Raw genomic sequence first — 18,920 nt, 5'->3', positions numbered from 1 at the left:
CTCAACAGAATCGTGTGTTATTGATTATAATGCTGAATGCTGTAAAAACAAGTAAAAAGAAATCTGATGCAGCTTGAGCAGATCTAAATTTAATGCCATAGTCCACACTTTTCATTTTATTTTAATTTTCACTTTATTTGTGACAGTCGTAATAGATTTTGTTTAATTGTGCAGGGGCATTTTGGTGACATTTTTGCCCCTAGCCCCCATTAATTTCCAACCCTTGGCCAGGGGAAGACTAAGTTCTGCTTATGGAAACATGTCACAGCAAGGACTGGCAAATCTGTTGCAGTCCATGAGGATGAGATGAGATGCACTGTAGTACTTAAAGCAGCTGTTGACCACACAAGATACTCACTTCAACTTTTGACATTGATCCCTACTTAGTTGAGGGGCTCATTATTCCATTTTAGTTCAACTTTTTATAATATATTTACATGTGTTAAGAAATTTTCTGGAAATATAATGCAAGAAGACATTTCTTTTCTTTATGAATAATTTGTTTTATTATTTTCTATTCTATTCTACTGTTGCTGTGTGTGGTTCATCTTAAAGACAGTCAGTCATAGTTTGTATAAACAGCTTGGTTTAATGATTTACACAAGAAGCTGTTGCAGATATTATGTTGTTAATGTTACATTGGAATGGACTTCAACCTTGTTTCCTGTGCTTTAATGAAATAAAACAGATTATACTTCAGACTTAAGTGGGACACACTACAATTTCCACACAATGTCCAAAGTTAAAAAGAAATTAAACTTTCAGGGCAAACTCTGAAGTTTTATTAGGCAAACCCATCAACAAAAAACTGAAAATAGATTAGATCATATCAAATTCAGTTTGACAATCTATAGTTGACAATTGACATCTTATTAAGGTTAACAATTTCCTTCAAGTTGAATTTTTTTGTGTAATACAATGAAGGGGGCATGTTGATTTCAGAACTAAGTCTGAAATGTTATTAGGCAAAACCATCCCCAAAGAAACTAGGACTGTAGTTATAACAATTGAAAAAATACTGACATTTCTCATGGCACAAACAAAAAAGTACCATGGTAGCATAACACAACATAACGACCATAATGTTACAAATTAGAGTCTTAGAGAGGAAAGACTGAGGATTTTGTTAAAGCTTATTTTATTAAACAAGGCAAGAAAAGAATCCAGAAAGTGAGACCATAAACAACAACATTTTAAAGAAATGACTACCCAAAGAAAAAAGTCAAAGAAGAACAAGGCCTAACACAATAAAATACATAAGGACAAACACTTTAGCAAGACTAATTAACAATGATGCTTGATACATCAGTATCATAGGTTTGACTCCAGTGTAGGGAACACACTGAAAAAGCATTTACCATGAAACATTTGTAAACCACATGCAAGACATTTATTGATTTAATTTAATTGAAAAAAATGTTTTTGTTCTTTATCAAGTTTATGAAATACTGCAAACTGAAATTTGGTCCCAAACGAGTTAATCCCTACTTAGTGACCAAATTAATTAAGACTAAATTTCCTACCCTGTTTTCCATTTAAATTAGACGTTTATTGCTTAAAAAAACTGCAAAAAAGTACCAAACCTATGTAAAATTAACAGATGATAAAACAGATCATATTAAATGATGTTTGATAACATAAAGTTGACAATCGACTTAAGAACCTCCTCCTGCTAAATTTTTGTTTTAGCTTTAAAATTTCAACACGGATACATTTTGAATAAGTTTCCTTATTTGTAAATAATTGTTTTATTTTTGACGTTCCTTTTTATGTTTCTTTTACGTTTTTTTGGAGCACATGTTTAACAATGATAATGCCTGTTTGTTATTTAAAGAAAAAAATCTCACTTACAGTTGTTAAAAAGGACAATACATTGCATTTAATCGTTTAAGCGCTTCCGGTCATGCTTTGTACCGTATTCGTGAAAAGTAACCTAGCGGACCACGTAGCATGGTATTTATTAAAATACCACCACCACATATCACCCACTGAAGCCGCGGAAAGGAGGGGTTTCCCCAGATATGGCAACCTCGACAGAAAGACACGCGATTTCACTGGATTTCCTGTTTCCGGAATTCCGCACTTACTGACTGGCTGTCGGCGAATGAAATAAACAAAGACCTACAAATCAGACTCCAACACCTCCTCTCCTCACCTGCAAACATGGACACTGGTGCGTATGAGTAAATATTGTCTCTCGCAGCTCGTAGGTGCCTGCTTAGGGCTCAGAGCTTCACAAATGTTGATGTGAATGGAGTAGCATTGTGTGGCTAACTAGCCCGAGCTGTTTCCTACTACAGCTGAAAGTGACTAAGCAAAGGTGTGAGGTCGACTTTTAACTCTTGATCGCGTATGCTCGAGTTAAATCACTGGAGTGACGCTTTGAATGGGTTAAAACGAGTGCTTACCTGTAATTATTGGAAATGGAAAGGTTTCTTATGTGGAAGAGAAGCTAAACACCGGTATACTACATAAACAATGAATGGAGTCAAACTGAAGTCAGAGAGCTGGCTGTCAATCATTTCAAGCAGTATCTGACAATGACATATCATTCTATCAAACTCTTGTGTGTCACATGAATAAAATAGAAAGTTATACATGTCAGTATTTCTCAACATTCACGATTATGCAATATATCAATAAAGATTTAAAGGCACAGTGTCACACTCACTGTCCATCCTGGTTTGTAAATTGAGAGGTCTTGTTTTGTGTTTGTGCCCTTGTTTGTTGCCCAGGCCTGAGTCAGGAGAAAACATCAGCTTTTATCAAGCGCTTCCGCTCGGAGCAACGGTATCTGCTCGCCCAGAACGTCTCGACTTGCATTGATCCGTTAGAGGTGTGTCTGCACCGGCAGACAGTCCAGGACACGGTACACGTCTTTCAGCACAGCATTCCCACAGAGGGCAAGCCTGTCACCAACCAGAAAAACTCAGGTACCTACACTGTGAGGAAAATTGAGAAGTGAAGTTTTGCAAGTGAATAGTGCATCTGACAGATATTCGGTAAAATAATCTAGGCCCACATGAGATGAAAGTGTCAGTCATATTAATGGTCTAGAACAAGCTTACAGTTAAATAAAAGTAACTGAAACTTGTGTCTTTGCACAGTGACGTCTAAGACTACTGCTGAATGTTTTCTAAAAATAAGCAAAATGATTACTTGGTGCAGCACTTCACATATGCATTTCATGTATACTGGGCTTGGAATGTGTATATATATATATATAAAATGTAATGCCTGGATGATGGTACTGTAGGATTATACACATATACACACACACTACAGTTTAAAAGTTTGGGGGTCAGGAACTTTCTATTCATCAAAGTATCCTGGAAATCACAGATCTTTTATTTTTGGAAAATATTAAGTGGCAGAACTGTTTTGAACGTCGATAATAATAAGAAATGTTTTTGGAGCAGCAAATCAGCCTATTAGAATGATTTCTGAAGGATCATGTGACACTGAAGACTGGAGTAATGGCTGCTGAAAATTCAACTTTGTCATCACAGGAAGAAATTACTTTATCAAATATATTAAAATACAAAAAAGTAATTGTACATTGTAATAATATTTCACTATATTGCTGTTTGCACAATTTTTCTGATCAAATAAATGCAGCCTTTGAGTATGAGAGACTTGGTGAACTTGTTTCAAAAACATTTTAATCTCGACATCACTGTCTGTGCTTGTTTTTTTCTGTCAGGGAGATGTTGGATCTTCTCATGCCTCAATGTCATGCGTCTTCCATTTATGAAGAAGTTTAACATTGAAGAATTTGAATTCAGTCAGTCGTATCTTTTTTTCTGGGATAAAGTAAGTTACCACTTCTCCTGGTTGGGGTTTTCAAAAACGACATACTCTTTACTGTTTAATCTAAGATTCAACTGTATTTATTTGCACCAGTCTCTCAGGTTGTAATTCTGCTGTGTTGTTTTTGCTATCTATCGTTTGCTCTCCTTGTGTTAATGGTAAAAGTGCAGTAAATCCTCTTTTTGTGTGAGATGTATTGTGTTCCCTGGATGTTTGTGGACCACTGTGTCCACCCTCTGCCCCTTCACCTTGATGGTACACACCCCCTGATCATCTGTATTTCTGTTTTTGTCTCAGGTGGAGAGATGCTATTACTTTCTGCATGCCTGTGTAGAGACAGCCCAGCGGAAGGAGTCAGTAGATGGCAGATTAGTTCAGTTCCTGCTATCAAATCCTACCAATGATGGCGGGCAGTGGGATATGCTGGTTAACCTTATTGGTCAGTTTAGCTCTGTTGCATTAACCTAAACTCACATTTGTTCAGGGGAAGCATTTATTTTTCAATTAAAAAGTGAACTGGCATCTGTTCACTTCAGACCAAAAGTGGTTTAAATGTATGAATTGAAATGAAAACCTTTGTACTTCACGTTCAAGTTGCATTTAAAACCCTATGTGTTTTTCAGAAAAATACGGCGTCATCCCTAAGAAGTGCTTCCCCGAGTCTCACAGTTCTGAGGCCTCCCGTAGAATGAACGATATCCTCAATCACAAGGCGAGTTACGCTCAACCCTTGAAAGCACCTCTCAGTCTGCATCACCATGTATCCCCTCAAGCTTTTATGTTGACATTTACCGAACGAGGATTTAGTGGCTGCTTATGAGCTGGTGGCTCCATCACAGAAACGCTCTTTGAGTCATCGGATGAGCAGAGAATAAAGTCACTAAGGTCACTTGCCTTGTCTTTTAGATAAATGAGGAAGATGGCAGTTTCGGCCCGCATGACATTTAATGAAGAGCTAAAACAAATATGAGATAATGTACCAGAAAATATTCATCAAAGTAACCAGTGTTATTTTAGAATTTTCATATTATTTATTAATATTTTGAATAGTTATACTTTCAGTTTTTATTTTAATGTAAGTTTTAGTTATTTTGTTATGTGCTTTTGCCATTTTAATTGTTTAATTGTTTTTCCTTTTAATGTCTGTTTCGCTTTTACTCATTTTTATACCAACTTTTAGTCATTTTGGTACTTAAACTTGTTTCAGGCAGCATTTAAAATTTTTCATCTAATATTTATATTTTAGTTTATTTCTACTTGATTTCAATTATCCAAAACAATTTTTCATTATAGTTTGTTTTTAGTTTAAATGAATCCGAAAAGATTAAAAGGTTACATTTTTACATGGCTACGGTCAGAGTCATGGAAAAAGCTTATAAAATTAGCATATTCATAATGTGATGCTTACATTTCCTTTTAAAGCACTGTTTACTCTGGGGTTATTTAACTAAAATATTGTGAGAAAGCTAGATAAAGTGGTTTATAAGATATCAGAGATATTATATATTTAGACACATTATTTAGAATTATCAATTTTTTTAATTAAATTATTTTTGTGATTTGTAATTTGCATTTGTTTTTTGTGTTGCAGTTGAGGGAGTATTGTCTAAGGCTGAGGAACATGGTGGCCAGTGAGGCTACTGAAGCCGAGCTGTCTGACACTATAGACACCATGATTGAGGAGGTGAGTTTGTGTTTTGGAGCAAACCTTCCCTCTGTTTTATGACAATTGTATAGTTCAGCCTGAAAAAAGACCCATAAATAATTTACTCACCCTCATGTCGTTCCATCCTTGTATTTGCATATGCACATCAATTACATAATTAAAGATCTTGGCGACATATTGATTTGATTTTTAAATAATAATTATTTAGTATTAGAAATTGGATTATTTTCTCTCTTTTTTTCTACATAAAAAGATTACAGTTTGGAATGACATGGTGAGTAAACAAACTTTTGAACAAACTATTTAGAATGGTAACAGAATAGTGCTGTTCTTATAGCCCTGTTGATGGCGCTGTTTGACTGATTATGAAACCACCACTGGAGGTTGCCAGACAATATTACAAGGTTATCGTTCACAGGCTTTGGCCGCAAACTCTTGCATATTTCACATAAGCAGAGAGAACTGTAAAATTGTGGATAAGCGACTGTCAAGCTTACTTTTTATAATTATGGGATTTGCAACTGTTTGTTCCTTATCGGCAGTTGCCAGCTCTGAAAACACCCCCAACATTTCAGATTTTGGAAACATAAAACCTCTTTTAGACACATTTCCAGAATCAACAAACAGACGGGCAGTATGATCAGTTTTATAATTCAGTCCATAAAAAGGTAAAGGTCGTTTTTTCTTAAAGATCAGTATATAATAGATTCACATGTAATGGTGTGTATATAATGAAATACACAAAATAAAAGTAAAAAACAGACACTTGCTTCTTAAAATACACATTCAGTGGGAATTTGAAATGTAGGTACGCAAATTTATTATACTATTATTATATATTCTAAAGAATAAGCAATCCCCTATGAAATTTTAAATAGTCTCAGGACCCGTCTGTATGTCAGACTGTAAGTGATGCAATGACGTAAGTACTGACATATTGTAAATATCATAAGTGCTCGATCTGACAAAACATAGACATCAATAATTAAACCCCATTTGAGCTGAGCAACAACATTGTCACTCAGCTGTGAACCAAACTGAGCACATACAAAGCGTGCCCTGGTTTTGTGAATACCTGCGTATTTGTATTCTAACGTATCTTTTATGTGTTTGCATGCATTTTTATGCGTGTGAGCAGAGGAAAGAGAAAGAATGAGCTAGACAGAGAGAAAGAGCAAGCGCCTGCAGGACTTGATGACAGAATGTTCCACAAACATGATTGTTATCGCCCTGTGCCTGTCGTTGAGTGGCAAAGGCAATCTCACTGGCATTATTACTATACCTCCACCATCTGCGGAGGGACGACACACAGCGCTCACGTATAAGTTAATATCTCTAAGCTCATTCTCTGCGTTTCTCTCACAGGATAAGCATATGCCTGAGTATGATTTGCTTCCCTGTTTATCTGGTTGTGATGCATATTCTCCTCTGTCCTCTTTCCTGTTTTTGATGGGCTGTTTGTTTGTCCACCTAGTGGAGGTTTGTTTTCTGTAGCACTTCACTGGCAGAGGAGTTGTTGGGACATGGGTTTGTTTATTTAATAGGGACGCGGTGAGACGTTGTTTTTATTCAATCAAAATGGTGAGTTACGGTGGATGAGATTAAATGCAGGAAAGTCATATTATTTACGTAATTGAGACTGAATTCTAGTCCAGCGCAGTCTGCGCAGACAAAATAAGTCACGTCAGAACTTGTATGAGGTTCAAAATCAGTTTGTATCTTGTTTCCTTTTTTTTTTTTTTTTCTGTCATTTTCATTCATAATCACACAAGTAGATCAAAGTTGGCCTTGTTTAACTGGAGTTACTGATGTGTTGACACTGCTGGACTGGACAGTGTCACTCTTTTTATGTAATTTTATATAGTTCTGTGGGGTGTTTCATTTATTGTTTTTTGTTTTCATTTTTATTTTATTATATTTTGTTTGTTTATGGCTCTGTGTATTTCTTTGTAATTTGTTTTTATTTAGTTCTGTTAGGGTTTTCATTTGCTTTTTTATTTTATTAAATTTTTTTGTTTAATTTTCTTATGTTTTTAGTTTTGTGAGGTTTTATTTTATTTAATTGTTTATTTTGCTTTATTTAGTTTTTAGTTGATCTGCTTTGTTTGTTTGTTTTATTTTGTTTTGCTTTTTATTGCGGTTTATTTAGTTTGTTTTTTGTTTATTATTTGTCTTTTTTATTCTTTGTAATTTTATTTAGTTCTGTGGGGCATTCATTTTTTTTCTTTTGTTTTTTGTTTGTTTTATATTACATTTTTTGTTTTTAGTTTTTCAATGTTTTTATTTTTCATTTTATTGGTTTTTGCTTCATTTGTTTTTTTTATTTTTGTTTTGCTTTTTTAATGCTCTATTTATAGGGACAATGACACAGAATTGTCATAAGCCATGTTTGATCTCATAATGCCTGTGTGAGCACCATGGCTGAAGACTACCACAAGACCACAGCTCTGACCCTTTGGAATAAACTAAAACGTTTTCCTGTAACATGTCACAAATGCTTTTGACTATATACTTTGGACATACGAGGGTTTCCTGCACCTTTCACATCAAATGCCTGTTGCTTATTCCATACATACAAGTTTGATTTTAGAGTAATTTAAATATTGCATCCATACACCTTGCTCTCGTTAAATTGCTCCAAATCACAGATCCTGCATTATCCAAAGTCAAGGCATAACAGAACAGCCTGAGGAGATGAGATTTAGTGCTTTTGGACGAGACATTGTGTTTTTCTTAAGCAAAAGATTTACATTGTGCTGTGACATGCTCATCTTCCTGGCCTGTGAGCCAGCTGCTCATCCCTAGATATGCCTCTCAGCTCTTCCTGCTGCCCTGTGGCCACCCAGTCTCAGACAGGAGTTTCAATATTGACTCGCTGACTCCGTACTGACGTCAGTGAGCCTTGGCCATTGTTTTGTGCGAGCGGCACTTTTCAACAAGCTAAAAAAAGGGAAACCGGGCGCCCATGTTGTTTGGACGGTCCTGTGAGTTTATCTAACCTGCCAAGGAGGAGAGAGGATGTGAGAGCGTGCAACGCAGAGGCTGTTTGTGCGGTTGGAGCATCTGGGTCCAACGCCGGGTCAACAGGGAGGAAAGAGGGCCGGGCACCGCCGGTATTTACTCTCCCTCTGGGAAGACTGGATAGAGAAAACAAACTTTAATGCTAAATGGTTTTCTTTCTGGAATTGGGCTGGAATAGGGTGAGAGAAAAGGTTGGTTACTTGGAGAAAACTTAGCTCTCTTCTGTAACCTCTCATCTAAAGAGTACAATAAATTGACAAATGTTGACTTATGTTCTTCCAAAGCCTTCTGTGGAACACAATTGATATTTAGCAAATAAAAGTGGATGATTTATATTGACAAACTCCCAATAGGATGAAAAAGCACCATTAAAAGTAGTCATTATGAGTCTTTGTGTAATAAGTAATAAGTGTTTTTTTGTGTGATGGTAATATATATATATATATGTATGTGTGTTTTTTGCAGGTTTTTGTATACTTTTGTTTTTATTTGGTATGTAGAGGTTTTTTGTCCTTTTCACTTTTGCTTCTGTTTATAGGGAAAATTAGAGAGAAATGTCAAAATGACTTTTTGGAGTAAATTAAAATGTTTCCTTATAATCAAAAATTTAAGTCATTATTATATAAGCTTAAGGGGCCATAAATAATTCATGTGGTTTTTTTTCTATTTACATTTCTTTGAAGTCCAGACAAATGAAATCTTAAATGTGTGAATAAAGTCAACCAGAATTCTCTGTAAAATTCAGTTTGTGTGGCGCCTGTCTTTGTTGATTTGCCTACTTGCATATGCCAAAAGAAAAAAGATAGGCACATCTTATCTGTCCAGTGCCTTCCTGCATTTGCGATTGACCAAGAAGTGCATATTATCAAGGTCAAGTTAATCTTGACTACGAGAAATCCGCGTTCCAATATGTAAAGCTCAGGCCGCGGTCAGGAGAGGGCAGGAAATGCCTGGGATTGGAGTAACAAAGGCTAAGTTCTGAGAACTAAAAACAGTTTGAGTTCAGAATAAAGAGTAACAGAGTCAAACACTGGGCGCCTCACACACAGTGTTTGTGTTCTTAGTGCTCATCTCAGCTACATCCCGTCAAAGCCAGAGCTTTCTCTAATGTGGTTTGTTTTGTTTTTCCAGGTCTGATTTAAGATATCACATCCATATGTCATCCATTTTCAGAGTTCAAACTTCAATCAACCGTTTTTGAATTTTGAATACTTATTAGGAGCCATAAAACTTGAGAATTTCAGCTATGCGCACTTACTGTTCAAACGTTTGGGGGCAATATGATTTCATTCATCTTTTCTCTTTTATTTGATGTCTTCAGGTGTTTCGAGTGGCCAGTGTTTGTCTGGGCAGTCCTCCAGACACCATCTGTTGGGAATACCGGGACAAGGACAAGACCTTCCACCGCATGGGCCCTTTAACTCCTCTGGAGTTTTACACAAAGCACGTCAAGCCCCTCTATAATCTTCAGGACAAGGTAAGAGCAGCACAGGCCACATCAGCTTCAGTCTGTTGTCGTCCTCACTCACAAGTTGTGTAATCTCTATGCAGATCTGCCTCGTTAACGACCCTCGGCCCCAAACCCCCTATGGAAAGCTATACAGTGTGGAGTTTCTGGGAAACATGGTGGCCGGCCGCAGAACACTTTACAACAACCAGCCCATAGAGCTGCTCAAGAAAGCTGCTGCAGATTCCATCAAGGGTGGAGAGGTAAAATCAGTGGGGTTCGAAGGGTTGCCATTATAATTGACCATTCGCAGAGAACTTGATTGACAGGCGATCTGACCAATCACAACGCGGATATTATGTGCCGCCGCTGCTATCCGCCATCTTGCCCGACAGCTACGGTCGGTTTCCATAGAAATCCATGTTAAAACGAGGTAAAAAAAAAAGATCAACTGAATTGTAACTTTTTCAATGTAACTAAATATAAATATGTGCGGAGGGTTAAACTGTGCTGTTGTTGGCTGCCACAGTAACGGCAATAAGCTAAGGAATTCCTTTAAAGTACTTGTTTTGCGTACCAGAAAACCTGTCATGTCCGGCGCTGTATGCATGGCTTGAAATACTGAGTGTTAAAATGTGTGCTCTTATCATTCTGTGGACAAAATCCCGTGAACTTCGCCCCGATCGGGAGCTGTATATTCACATGCGCGCTCATCTGTTTTCAATGCAGCTAACCTCGCGTCGCTCCATGTCATCTTCCCACTCATCAAACTATGACAGGTCCTTTACTGCAAAAAGACGGTCACTGCTACACTCTAAAGTGACGAAACTATGCTTTTTTTAAAACCATTTTCATAGGTTTCACATTATATTGTTGGCTCAGAAAATATGTAAATGCGCATGTCCAGTAGCCGCAGCTGTATCCCTTCTTCAAATCAAACAGGAGTGTAGATTCACTTTGGTGGACTTAAACTTGAAAAATGGTGTGTTCCGTGGTTGAAATAAAATGCTTTCTGATGTTTATTCATTTCCATTTCTTGCTTTACGTAAATATGAAAAGACATTGGTTCACGTGTTTGAACTTGAGGCAATACAGTGATCTGTCACGACACTTTAAAGAGCCACAAAACAGTATTTATTGTTTGAATTTCAGTCCTGAGACCTTTTTTCATACCAGAAGTAACCTACTCTCTGTCTTGTCTGTCAGCACGTTGTCAGTTTCCTTTTAGCTCTGCAATGTATTTTTCACTGCGTGAGAACATGAGTGTAGTGTGAGAGCGGCATTGTTTGTCGGGATAGCAACAGTAACTAAGGGCGGTTCTATGGAACGGTCAATTAGGCTGGTTAGGGTCATGTGATCAACCTTGAGAACGTTTAGGGATATTTTTTTTGGGGGGGGGGGATACTTTGATTTAGCAAGGATGCTTTAAATTGATCAAAAGTGCCAGTAAATACATTTATAATATTACAAAATATTTCTGTTTCAAATACATGCTGTTGATCAAAGAATTATGAACATTTCTGAATGATCATGCAGAAAATTCAGCCTGCCATCACAGGAATATATTACAATATATTCAAATAGAAAAGGGTTATTTTAAACTAGTAAAAATATTTCACAATATTACTTTTTTACGGTATCAAATAAATGCAACTTTAAGTACAAGAGACTTCTTTCAAAAACATTGAACATTTTTACCAACCCCAAACTTTTGAACAGTAGTGTATATGAATAAACACACATAAATAAGGAATAAACTGATTAAATAACTATAATTGTTTTTGCACAATTATTCCCATATGAGGTTTGATAGTAATTGGTGAATATGTTACAAATGCAGCATTTTGATGGCTGTATTGGAAATGAATTGAGAGAAGCAGTTTTTATCATAATTTGCATCTACAAAGCACTACCGCTGAAAAATCTTTGAGCTAAAAAATAAAAAATCTAGATAAACTTAACTAACTGAATAGCCTGCTGGTGGACAGCTTGATCATTTTCTCTCTTATCCCTATTCCCAGATACATATTTTATCAGGATGAAACTTAATGACCCTGTTCACACCAAGTTTGCACCACTAAATGATACAATTATAAACTATATTTGTGTCACTCTCTGAGGTTTACATGCCTGTGTGTAAATAGTTTTTTGCAATTTCAGTATATTGCATGTTGTGTCCTGACAATTTAACCAGCACAGAAAGAGAGAAAAACATAGGACACTTAAGTTGATAGACAAAAATAGTGGTTGTGATAATGTATGTCTGTATTAATTGGTGTCTTTCTGGCATCAGGCGGTGTGGTTCGGCTGTGACGTAGGCAAACATTTCCACAGCAAACTGGGCATTAATGACATGAATGTGTAAGTATTGCCTCTTCTGCCAGTTAAAAGGTAAGACTTTTCTGAGTGTGTTTTTGACACTAAGGATTCTCTGTATTTTTGTAGGTTTAACCATGACCTGGTATTTGGCATCTCGGTGAAAAACTTGTCTAAGGCAGAAAGGCTGATCTTTGGAGATTCCATGATGACCCATGCCATGATCCTGACTGCCGTTACTGACAAGGTATCGACAGAACAGCATGCTCAAAAACGTTGTTGAACATGCTTGGATTGAATAGTTTGAGCTAGTTATTTAAAGACCACTATATCGCACAGGTCATGACCCTGAATGCTCATTAACAGCACTTACAGTCATTGTGACCTCTAGATTCTTCCTCCTTCTGCAGACATCCGGCCTTTTTAATTACAAGCAGTTCTTGAGATTACTGGCTATTTTGCCCTCATAAGTCACCATATGCATGTCCAGAGTTCATTATTCTCTTCTCTGGCACCCGGTGGGCAGCACCAGTGTACATGTGCTGTAAAGCAAAGGGCTTCTTTGCCCTGTTTTATTAATTAGTAAAAGATAGCTTAGGTTTAAAGAGCAGCTAGACATTACACAATGTGAAATACAGAAAAAAATAATACTCAATATACCAAATTAATACTTCTGTTCAGCAAGGATGCATTAAATGGTTAGTTCACCAAAAAATAAAAATTCTGTAATTTATTACTCACCCTCATGTCGTTCCAAACCCGTAAGACCTTCTTTCATCTTTGGAACAAAATAAGAAATTTTTTATGAAATCTGATAACTTTCTGATCCTGCATAGCAGCAACAGAACTACCACGTTCAAGGCCTAGAAAGGTAATAAGGACATCGTTAAATTAGTCCATGTGACATCAGTGGTTCAGCCTCAATTTAATGAAGCTACGAGAATACTTTGTTCGCAAAGAAAACAAAATTAACAATTTTATTCAACAATTTTTTCTCGTCCGTGTCAGTCTCCGCCAGCATTCACAAGAGTACCACCATGCCGTCAGTCAATAAATGGGAAAACAATGTAACTGGCGTTCCTTATTTGGAAAAGTAACTCAAATATTTTCTTGTAAATTAAAAAGTAATGTTACTTTTATAGTTGTTTGAAAAAAGTAATCTGATTACATAACTTGCATTACTTGTAATGCGTTACCCCAACACTGATTTTTGATCAAATAAATGCGGCTCCTTTCAAAAACATTCAATCTTACCAACCCCAAACATTTGAACAGTGGTGTATGCTATTAAAGTCTAATTTTGCTCCATTAATTTGGTCATTTAACTGGTGCTTTTATCATAAATAACACGTAACACCTGGGATTAAGTGCTTTGCCCAGAGTCACAGTGGCAATAGTTTACATATCATCCATTGTTAACCTAAAACCTTTCAGTTATGATTCCACATATCTCTATCAACTACACTATGATTGTCATGTGTATATGGGATGGACTTTCATTCTCTGTTTCATCACCTCTGTCTCTTGTCCACAGAATGGAAAGGAGGGATGCTACGAGAAGTGGCGTGTGGAGAACTCGTGGGGAGACGACCGTGGGAATAAAGGTGAGGGGGTAGCCATTCTGTCTGCCATTTATATATGCTTCCTAAATTACAGATATTTAGCTTTTGACATTGAATAATTCAATTTGCAGCAGGATTACCTCTTGGGGCTCCTTAGTCTGCTCTTCAATGACTTAATTTAACTCTTGTCTGAGAACACCAGGAGTCGGATATTTGATTTAGCATGGGGTCTTTGCTGGGCCTCTCTGGATTCAGAGGTTTAGAGCATGCTGTGTGTGTTATTTGGGCCGGGCACATCTATAGACCCACTCACAGCTGGACCTCATGTCCATACCCACCGTCTTATTTAAAACAGACGCTACATGGAGGAGCTGTTTAATTAGCTTTGGCTGCCTGGAGAAAGAAAGAGTTTGTGCACACGCACACATTGCAGTTTTCTTTCCGCTTCCATAGACTTGAATTCCTCAGAAGATTATAAAGGTATTTTGGCCTGCTCATTTTTCGTAGAAAATGATTCCTTGCAGATTGCTTCATCTGCGCATTTAAAAAGTTCAAAGTTTGCCTTAAAAGGGAAGTGTGTCATTTTTTTCCCTGTTAAAATACTTTTTCTTTTGTTGGTTTAATGAGATACAAAGACATTCATAAGTTGACTTCCTCAAAATGCTGTGGTTCTGTGGTGTTTCTGAGGCAAGCATTGCTATTTCTGCATAATTAAATAAATAACAGCAAATCTCAAAATAAAAAAAAAATTAATCCAATTGTAGCATTTAAAGTTATTCATTTATATTATTTAAAAGTATATAATTTTACTATGCAACACAGTAAGCAACTCCAACATCCCACTAGTAGAGGTTCACCTTTAACACACTAATTTTAGTAGTAACATCTGCCAATGTTGTAAAAAATATCAGCCTTACAGCGCACAGCATATTAATAAATGACGAATCACATCTAATCACAGCTGTTTATGAATTCATAACATCACAGCTGTACATAAATCATAACTTTTTGTGGTTTTCCAGCAACAGTGTTTGACAGCTAGACGAGGAGGGGAATTAGAAAAATGTGTTGTTGAGGTCAAAGGGGTTAAGGGCTCTCAAATTGGTCATAACAGTTGTTCCCCTGAAGATTAGACAGTAATGTGATATATTCAGGGGGGCTGCGTAAACTTTCTAGAGGAATACAGGCTTCAGGCTTGTAAGATTTATTATTTCTGCCTCATTCTGGCCTCATCCTATTTTTTGCATATTGTGGCCCAAACAAGAGGTTAAAGAGGGGTAATTGTGTAACTGATTTTGACGGAATATTTATAATGCGGTCAATGGCTCACTGGAGGCTCTGAAGCTGGAAGATTTTATGGCTTTAGAAGTGGAGTGATGAATAGAGAGGTAAATATTCTCTCAGATGCTTTGTGCACCCCAGGAATGCTTGATTTTTATTACAACACAAAGACTGCTAGCTGCTCAAATAAACGTGATGTTTTGTAGCAAAAATCGGTTTGTTTTTTCAGATTCAGAGCTGTTTGTCTCTGAGGCTTCTCTCAGCCTCATTAAAAGTCTGTTCTCATCCAAAAACGATGCCCCATTTGCACACTCTCAGACTATTTTGAAAAAAATCACACTCTGATAACCAAAGCATTGAGCTGAGGTAGCGATGCACAGAAATCCGACATGGAAATCCAAGCTCTACGGCTTCATTTGTGCACCGTATGTTCTGCTCTGTTTCACTAGGCGTTCGATGGCCTGGTTTGATTGGTCTTAGTCAACCAGTCATGGCCCAGGAGTGAACGCTGAGTGAAATAAAGCTTATCATCATCTACTTCCTGCTTTTAACAGGGCAAAACATTCCTGATGTCAAGTTTTTGTACTTTCTTTAAGCGATTAAGAGAGGAACTGGCTTTATCGGCACACGATTTTATCCTGACACATCCTGAATGAAACATATTGTTCAAATGTGTGTTTGCTTGTTTTAAAATCAAACTTTTGGGTTTTGAGAGGTGAGACGGGCAATCTAGACAAGGTGTGGCTCGTTCCCTCCATGCGAACAATGGAGAATGTGCGGAGCTAATGGGATCAGGATTTCATTTGACATCAGATTTGGCAGCGTTAAACACTGTTTGCTGTTAAAGTTTTACTCGCAAGCCTAATCGGATTTCAGCGTGTGACGAAAAATCCCGTCTCACGAGGAGGGCGCTAAATCGGACATCTCTCAGACTTGGACTTTATATAGCGCCATATATTGCTTAATTACACTTTTAGTTAGCAGATTGAGCTCTGTTCAAACCTAGTGAGCTAAGCTGAAGTTTCTCATAAGAGCTTCTGCTGCGGCAAATTAAATGGTGTTCCACTCCTCTGTCCTGCTATCTTTCTTTTGCTCATCTCTCATTTTACCCGTTTATCTCTGTCTGGTGTCCGTGCCTCATCTCTGCCTCTTCCTGCAGGATATCTGATCATGACAGACGAGTGGTTCTCTGAGTATGTGTACGAGGTGGTGGTGGATAAGAATTTCCTCCCTCCTGAAGTGCTGGACGTCATGCAGCAGGACCCCATCATCCTCCCGGCCTGGGACCCCATGGGAGCCCTGGCGTAACCACGGGAGCCGCAGGCACTGGTCTCAGCCTGGTCTCCTTGACTCCGCCTCCAACTGGTTTTTACCCTCCTACCATCTCTCACAAAAACCCTACCCTAGATATAAAAAAAAAAAATAAAGTTTTTTGCCTCTTTTTTATTATCACTGGAGTCTGAGTGTGGAATCATTTCAGTGCATCATTTGCTTAGTATAATTCCTGATTTAATCAGCATTACGTGATTTGAATTCTGGCGTCTTTGAGATATATACACTGCCATTCAACTTTTTTTTGTTTTTGTTTTTTTGGAAGAAATCAGAATATTTATTCAGCAAGGATGCATTAAATTGATCAAAAGTTACACTTCTATTGCAACAAAAAACAACAACAATTAAATAGTAAATAAATAGAATTCTTTTGAATTTTCTACTCATCAAAGATCCTGATCTCTACTGAAATATTAAACCGCACAACTGATTTTAATGTTGATAATAAGAAATGTTTCTTAATCAGCAAATCAGCATGTTAGAATGATTTCTTAATGATCTTGTGACACTTAAGACTGGTATAATGATGCTGAAAAGTCAGTTTGGCCATCACAGGAATAAATAATATTTAAAAAAATATTTTTAAATAGAAAATTATAGTAATATTTTATAATATTAATGTTTTTTTACTGTAATTTTGATCAAATAATTGCAGCCTTGGTGAGCATGAGATTTTGTTTTTGTTTTCTAGTACATAACCCAACGATTATTGGGTTATATACTAGAATTTCGTTACAACAGCATTCGAGGTGCAATGGTCACCACCAACAGACAGGATTATTTCAGATCCCATTGGAAGACTGTCAGCGCAGCATATGATTAAATCATGTGGCTTGAGATCTATGACGTTATCTGTTGGAGTTCACCTCAGAACGTGCCTTCAGAAAATGCTACATATGCACTCCTATAATACTTTGCTTTAAGGCCACCTCATCTCTGCTGATCTTTATTCAAGTCTGAGTCTAAGATCAGCCAGTTTTAAGGAGCATAAAAGATCGATTTGTAATTAAACTTGAACAAATTGAATTGAGTCCGCTTGATCCGTGTTAAATCTAATTAAGAGGAGTTAATTCTACTTAATTACACCCACATAGGAATGTGTATGAAAGAAAAAGGATATAAACTACTTATTTTGTAATCATGTATCTCTACCCTATGCTCAGCATAAACTAATGGTTAAACTAAGATTAGGGAGCACATAATGAGGTTATTCGTTGAGAATTTTGGTTTTATTTGTATTTGTTTTGTTTGTTTAATTTATTTTGAGATTTTCTAATGTCCTTTATATTTTTTCTTCATTATAGTTTGTTAGCTCTTAGTCGTTTGTTTTAACATTCAGTTTTTGATCAATTTGAAATAAACAAAAAATTATATAATCAAAATATTTATTATATTTAATATATTAAATATATGAATATGTAGTTTATCAGTAGTATTTTAGGTGCTGCCTAAGTTAACACATTAACTGATCATTTCAATAAGTTTTACAGGATCAGTTTTCTCATGGCTGGCCAGTGTTATCACTGTCTAGTAGCATCTTGGTGTTTAATGTTAATAAAAATTTTGTAATATACAAAATACATTATCAAAAATTTAAATTAATTCATGGTCATATTTCTAATAGTTTTGTTTTGGAGTCATGAAAATGTTCCCAATATTTTTCAAATGTTTCATTTAGTGTTTGTTTTAGTTTTGCTTGAGACAGAACAAGACATACCCATGTTGTGTTCACAATGTTTTCTTAGAAGCCCCTTAATATAGACATTTTAAACAATGTAAAAACTAAATTCTTATTTACTACATAAGACTGAACAGGTCTGTTGAGGAAACTAAAGACATGCACATTTTTTGGCTCTTCACACAGCAGATGACTCATTGAACTGGAAATCTGATTTAATAAAATCTGAATTAATTCACTTCTTAAATGTATTATTTTTGTTCTGCCAAATCAGTTTCAGTCCTCCTTGTGACCAAGATTTTTCAGTAAATGCTTCCATATGGCAAACTGTCCCTTTGACTTCAACCGAGCACCTTCCAACAACATAAAATGATATTTTCAGACTATTTTGCATGGATTTAACACAATCTTTCCACTACCATGTAGAGACAGTACCTTTTTGAACTTTGCAAAGACTGTGGTCGTAGGAAATACCAAGGCCCCACAATAGATTAAAACGTTGGAAGGGCTTTTAAAGACCTCAGAGGAACGGTACCTTTTTGTTGGCCATTCCATGAAACAATTATGCCTTCAAGTCCTCATCCCAATAGAGAGTGATTCCAAGAACTCTCTAGTTGAGTGCTGAAATGGGACTCTTGACTGAATGTTTGTGCCCTTAATTCTTTCACATCCCGATCCGCCACTGGTTAGCAAGAAAGTTAAAGGGGAGTGCATTTGTCACAGACACAATCTAAGCTTCTTATTTCCCTCCTTTAAAATCTGTTTCACCTAGTTGAGGTACCTTCACCCAATCCCTCTGTTTCCCTC

At 36.6% G+C, this 18,920-nt stretch overlaps 1 protein-coding gene across 1 annotated transcript; it reads left to right on the top strand.

Annotated features, from left to right (window-relative positions):
- Positions 1–2,008: 2,008 nt before the first annotated feature.
- On the top strand, positions 2,009–16,555 carry LOC107548589 (bleomycin hydrolase-like). Its single transcript, XM_016229334.1, has 12 exons — positions 2,009–2,173; positions 2,736–2,933; positions 3,704–3,813; positions 4,108–4,249; positions 4,434–4,522; positions 5,402–5,494; positions 9,819–9,974; positions 10,049–10,207; positions 12,238–12,305; positions 12,390–12,507; positions 13,795–13,864; positions 16,263–16,555. The coding sequence occupies exons 1-12, from the start codon at positions 2,164–2,166 to the stop codon at positions 16,409–16,411; spliced, it is 1,362 nt and encodes a 453-aa protein (XP_016084820.1). The 5' UTR covers positions 2,009–2,163; the 3' UTR covers positions 16,412–16,555.
- Positions 16,556–18,920: the final 2,365 nt, after the last annotated feature.

The sequence above is a fragment of the Sinocyclocheilus grahami genome, unplaced genomic scaffold, assembly GCF_001515645.1.
Source record: "Sinocyclocheilus grahami isolate Dianchi unplaced genomic scaffold, SAMN03320097.WGS_v1.1 scaffold350.1, whole genome shotgun sequence".
Classification (NCBI taxonomy): domain Eukaryota; kingdom Metazoa; phylum Chordata; class Actinopteri; order Cypriniformes; family Cyprinidae; genus Sinocyclocheilus; species Sinocyclocheilus grahami.
Note: the sequence above shows the minus strand (reverse complement) of the source record. Positions and strands in the feature narration are given on the sequence as shown.